This window comes from Oreochromis aureus, linkage group 6, assembly GCF_013358895.1.
Source record: "Oreochromis aureus strain Israel breed Guangdong linkage group 6, ZZ_aureus, whole genome shotgun sequence".
NCBI classification, from domain to species: domain Eukaryota; kingdom Metazoa; phylum Chordata; class Actinopteri; order Cichliformes; family Cichlidae; genus Oreochromis; species Oreochromis aureus.
In genome coordinates, this window is record NC_052947.1 from 16252528 (window position 1) to 16257650 (window position 5123).

The 5123-nt window shown below is 40.7% G+C and overlaps 1 protein-coding gene across 1 annotated transcript; it reads right to left on the reverse strand.

Moving 5' to 3' along the window:
• Positions 1-2918: 2918 nt before the first annotated feature.
• Positions 2919-5102, reverse strand: dctpp1 (dCTP pyrophosphatase 1). The gene has a single exon (XM_031756973.2). It carries the CDS (start codon positions 5002-5004, stop codon positions 4519-4521), a length of 486 nt encoding a protein of 161 aa, XP_031612833.1. The 5' UTR covers positions 5005-5102; the 3' UTR covers positions 2919-4518.
• Between the last annotated feature and the right edge of the window lie 21 nt (positions 5103-5123).

The window sequence follows — 5123 nt, forward strand, 5'->3', positions numbered from 1 at the left end:
GAAACCAAAGCCTTTTCACACAAAAAAATAAATACGTTCACTCAAGTAAATGTCTCTTTGAAAGCTTATCTGTTTGAGCATGAACAACTAGATGTCCCACACTTCTTTGAAACTCACAACAAGCAACTGCAGGCCCGATGGTATCTGCTGAGCTGACTGTTAACAAGAAGAAGAAAATCTAAGATTTAAGTCATCAAAAGTCTTAAATGTAATTATGCCCCCAGTGCTGTCTTCAAACAAGGCACAGCACCATAGGAACCATCTGATTTCTTTCTAAAAAATACGAAGACACGAGGGTACCAAAAGCCTCCCCCTCAGCTCGCTTTCAAGCAAGTTTTTAAAGAGTGGCGTATAAGCACACAGAAGGACGCGAGCCTGCACTGCAAGATAACAGGTGTACATTCATTTCCCACTTTTAAGTCAAAGAAGTACAACATATTGACAAATGCAGCAACAAACAGAGACGTCAATACAGTTTGTCGGCCTGCTATTGTTGTGTGGTTCGGAGCAGTCCAAGCATACAAACCCTGCCTGCAAGCGTGTAATTTACTGTGACACTTGTGAGATGGTTTGTGCTCCCGGAGAACTTTGATGTATTTGTAGCATTTCCAAGCCATTTGCCCACTTTGGCTTTAAAAATACAGCTTCCATCAAACAGCAGGTAGAGGGTACATGAAGCACACTTATCAACAGTGAATGGAATCCACCATTACATATTAGTTCTTAAGTGTACTTAAGGTCTTAAGGACTTACAAGGATTTTGGGGATTTCTAGGCTATTCCAATTACTGCAGCCTTCAAAGCATGGAGGCTAAAAAAAAACTTAGCTTAATAAAACATTCATATATAACAACTTATGAAGAAATGTTAGTATTTTAATTTGCTATGGCGCTCATTTGTTTTGGGTTCCAACAAATATTTAACATGCAGAAAGCTCTGGAAGATTACGGTCCATATGCGGCACAGCAGGCTTTCATAAGCGAATTATGTTAAATATTTTACACAGACAGATATTTTTCTCCAAAATCATGTGAGGTGCAAACTGTAACACAGTGCCGACTGGTAGTCAGTGGCTCGGTTCAGCGTTCTGCCTGGCAAGTGGATCAACGATGAAGGAACATGGATGTATCTATGCAGTGTATTCTAGTTGTGCATGTGTTTTTTTCTTCTAGGTGGTTACCTGATTCACACTTATAATCAAGGTATGTAGGAGAGCATTACTGAGAGTATAATGAATAGAACCCTGAAGCAGATGGGCTATGGCAGCAGAAGATCACACCAGGTGTCACTCCTGTCATCTAAGAACAAGAAACTTACAGTATATAAACAGTATATCTTATACTATAGTATAAGAAATACTGTATAAGTCTCATTAGATATCCTACACAATACATTTAGACTGTAAACATTTACAATTAGTTTTTTCCCTGTTACTTTTCTGTGTGGGTACACATGGCTCTAAAATAAAAGACCTTCTGCTTCCTGGAAAGTATCAAAAGCCACCACCCAACTATAAAATCCTAAAGCCAGTGTGTGCATAGTTTTCTGCCAAGCAGTAGGCATTGTGGCTGCAAGTAAATTAACTTGGTAATGTCAGTCACATAGAGTTTGCTAAACTTTTCCACTACACACTGCAGTTAATACATGCTGGAAGAAGATTAAGTCCTGAGGGGTTAGAGACATAAAGACGAGCATTATATGTGATATTCCTTATATTTTACAGACATTGATCTATTTAAGGGATTTAATAAAAAGTGTGAGTGAGTCCACAAGATTAAAAAAAAAGAAGTGAATGTTAATTTAAGAATAGTTCTTTGATCGGGATATTCAGAAACAGACAGGCATAGAAAGTCTTACTCTCATGTATACCATAATTTGATGGTGAACACTAATGTGGGAAGGCTCACATTCTGTTCCACTCTGTTCACAGGCAACAAGGCTTCTTAAAGTAAAGATTTCTTACAAAATCTCTCCAGAGGTGGTCTCAGAGAAACAGCACACCAGAAGCCTGCAGGTAGAACAGGGGGTAGGCTTAAAATGGCTACGTTTAACCCTCCTGAGACAGCTGTAATTGCAGCTTGCTACCTGCCTGGCATTCATCTAGACGGTGAATATTGTGATAGCACCTACAAAGTGTCACGATCATCCATTTAAGAGCAAACTGCTGTTGTGCAATGATGTTCCCTGAGCAGCACATACGTCTGCTGTCTGCTCTGCCTGTTGTTTTGGATGAAACGGAAAGGATTTCACTTTCAGCCGAGGAACAAAACTCGCACTAGTGTGGGAGTTATGGATGATGTACAACAAATTAGGGTAGCTCTGCGCTTCATTTGATTAACGCAGAAACAAACAACACTTGCTTCTTTTTCTTCTCCTATATAATCCTTCACTTCAAATAAAGAAGTTGTATGCGCAAATAACATGAAGAGAGGAGTTTTCATACCACCAGATATGGGCAACTGCCTATTTTAAAAGTGGAAAGCTATATCATAGACGCTGCAAATAAAGCTGTTTACTTTGAAGTGAGGCTCAGCTCGCATACAGCAGCATCTTATTGATGCATGGCTGTTCTCCTTTGCAGCCTGTGGATGACTCATTCTTCCGGCTGAACACCAGTATACACAGCTGATGGCAATGTTTGCATCTCGGAGCACATCAAACGAAGAAAATCAGACGTTCGCTTCAACGTTACACTAAATGCCTCACTTGAGCAGCCAGATGCATTTTACTTTTAAAATCTTTGCATGCAGAAATATAACAATACATTCACTTTTCACCCCGATTCCTGAAAAAACGCTGATTAAATTAGATATGGGCAAAACAACTAAACTACCAGCACAGTGAAGTGTGAATAGATGAACAAGAGGTAAAACTGTAAATCCATTTAGCCAGAAGTACACTAGATAAAAAAGCTCAGTCTCTGCAAACAAAAAGGGAAGTGATTTATTGCTGTTAGAATTTTTGCAATTTTTAGTCTTTCATTTGGTTTAGATTTAGTAGGTTTAGCCTTTAACAACATTGTTTACCAAAAAAAGGCATCTGTAAAACACAGTTTAGGCTGTCATGGTTTGGGGTTGCAGCCAGTGGTGTGGGGGATGTTGTCAAAATTGATGGAAGTATGGACGCAGAAAAGTATCATAGGATTTTGATTTACTATGTGATATACCTGGAAAGTATCTGATAGGCAACAGCTTCATTTTTTAGCATAAAAATGATCCCAAACACAATGTCAGCGCAGTAAAAGCATATTTGGATAGAAAAACACACATATCACATGGAAAGGTCTTACCAGAACCCAGGCCTCAACATTATTGAAGCAGTATAGGATCATCCTGACAGAGAACAGAACAAAAGGCAGACCACTTTCAAAGAAGAGCTTTAAATGTCCTTGAAGAAACCTGGAGAACTATTCCTGAAGATTACTTAAAGAAATTACAAGAAAGCTGCCTAAGAGAGTTCAGACTGTGCTGAAAAATAAAGACGATCATACCAAATATGGACATTAAGATTGGCAGAATTATACAAACTGTTTTTGTCTTATATGCTGAATTTCCATATACGTTTATGTTTTAACAGAAGAATTTTAAGAAATGAAAGGTGGCTCAAGACTTTTGCACAGTGCTATACATACACAATTTCAAATACAGGATCCTTTTATCCTTACTTCACTTAACCTTTTGTTTGTGAGTGTGGGAAACTTCCACATGATTATAGTGTCTTAGAAAGAAGTTTATAAAAAAAAAAAAAAGGGGGGGGAAAAAGGATGGATTGTAACTGCACTTTATTACAGCCCAAATAAAAACATCCTGGTTTACGGACGTAACTTGCCTTTTCATGAATAATAAGACATTATTGAATCTGCGATGTTTCATAAATTGTCAAAAAAAAGAAAAAAAAAACTGAACAAAGTGGACACCAAGATTAGCTGGCATGCGACTGAAATCAAAACATCAATTAAGGTACCTGCTTAATCAACTGCAGGTTGGTTAACAGATTACTAATCCAGTTTTATCCTTTAAAACACAAAACAGCTGACAAATGAGTGAAAACATAACTCAGACTCGACTTTTACTCATGACAAAATGTGATAAAAACATCCAAATTTGAAGAATATACTTATACATTTGGATGGAAAAAAGAGACAAGACTGTCAGTCTGGCACTGATCAACACTCCACTCCGTGGTGACACTGGAGCCAATCTAAATAACTTAAAATGTTTAGTGACAAATAAGCCCCCGAAAGGCGATGCGCAACAGTCCCACCTTAAACTAACCGAGGCACAGTGAAGGTCAGACTAAAACTCAGGACTTAAAAGTGAACTTCAGTGAAAGCCAACATATTCCTTTAGTTCGGACAACTCCCAGATAACACAACAGTTGAAGGTTTTCGTGGTTTCCTAACATGTAAACCCAGAAAATGTCATTTAAACCGAGCTGTGATTGTGTAGCGTTTGTGGGTCTTTGTTAAACAGCAGCAGTTCCAGCAAACACACTACTCCCGTGCTCTCCTCCTCCTCCATCAGTCTTTATACTCTGTGTACTTCTTGGCCGACCCCTGCACTTTGCTGGCGGGGTATTTCAGACGGTTTAGAGCCATTTTACGGAGCACCGCTTGCGGGAGGTCCACGCGACACTTCTCGGCCAGCTCCACGAGGTAGATCAACACGTCGCTGAGCTCGTGCGCCAGCTGCTCCCGCTCTGTCTCGGTCCAGTCCGGCAGGCCCTCGGCTACCTCTCCCTTCCACTGGAAGAGCTCTGCCACCTCGCCCACTTCCCCGACCATGGCCAGGAGAAGGTTGCGGGGCTGGTGAAACTGGTTCCAGTCCCGCTCGTCCGTAAAATCGGCCTGCATGCGCCGAATATCCTCGATGGAGGGCTCGGAGCTGAAGGTGAACCTCTGCGGCCGCTTCGACTGCGGCGACGCCTCTGCGCCATCTCCGTTTACCGCAGCTGTGTGCGCCTCTTCTTTGACCCTACACGCGTCTTTTCCGTTTGTTGTCATCATTTTCTGTGTGTTTAAACAACCTCCGAGGTTTGTAAACAACCCGCAGCTTTCCTATCCAGTGAAGAAGTCCCGCCAGTTCTCAAAGCGGAAATGATGCCTCTTTAGTCGGAAGCTGGAAA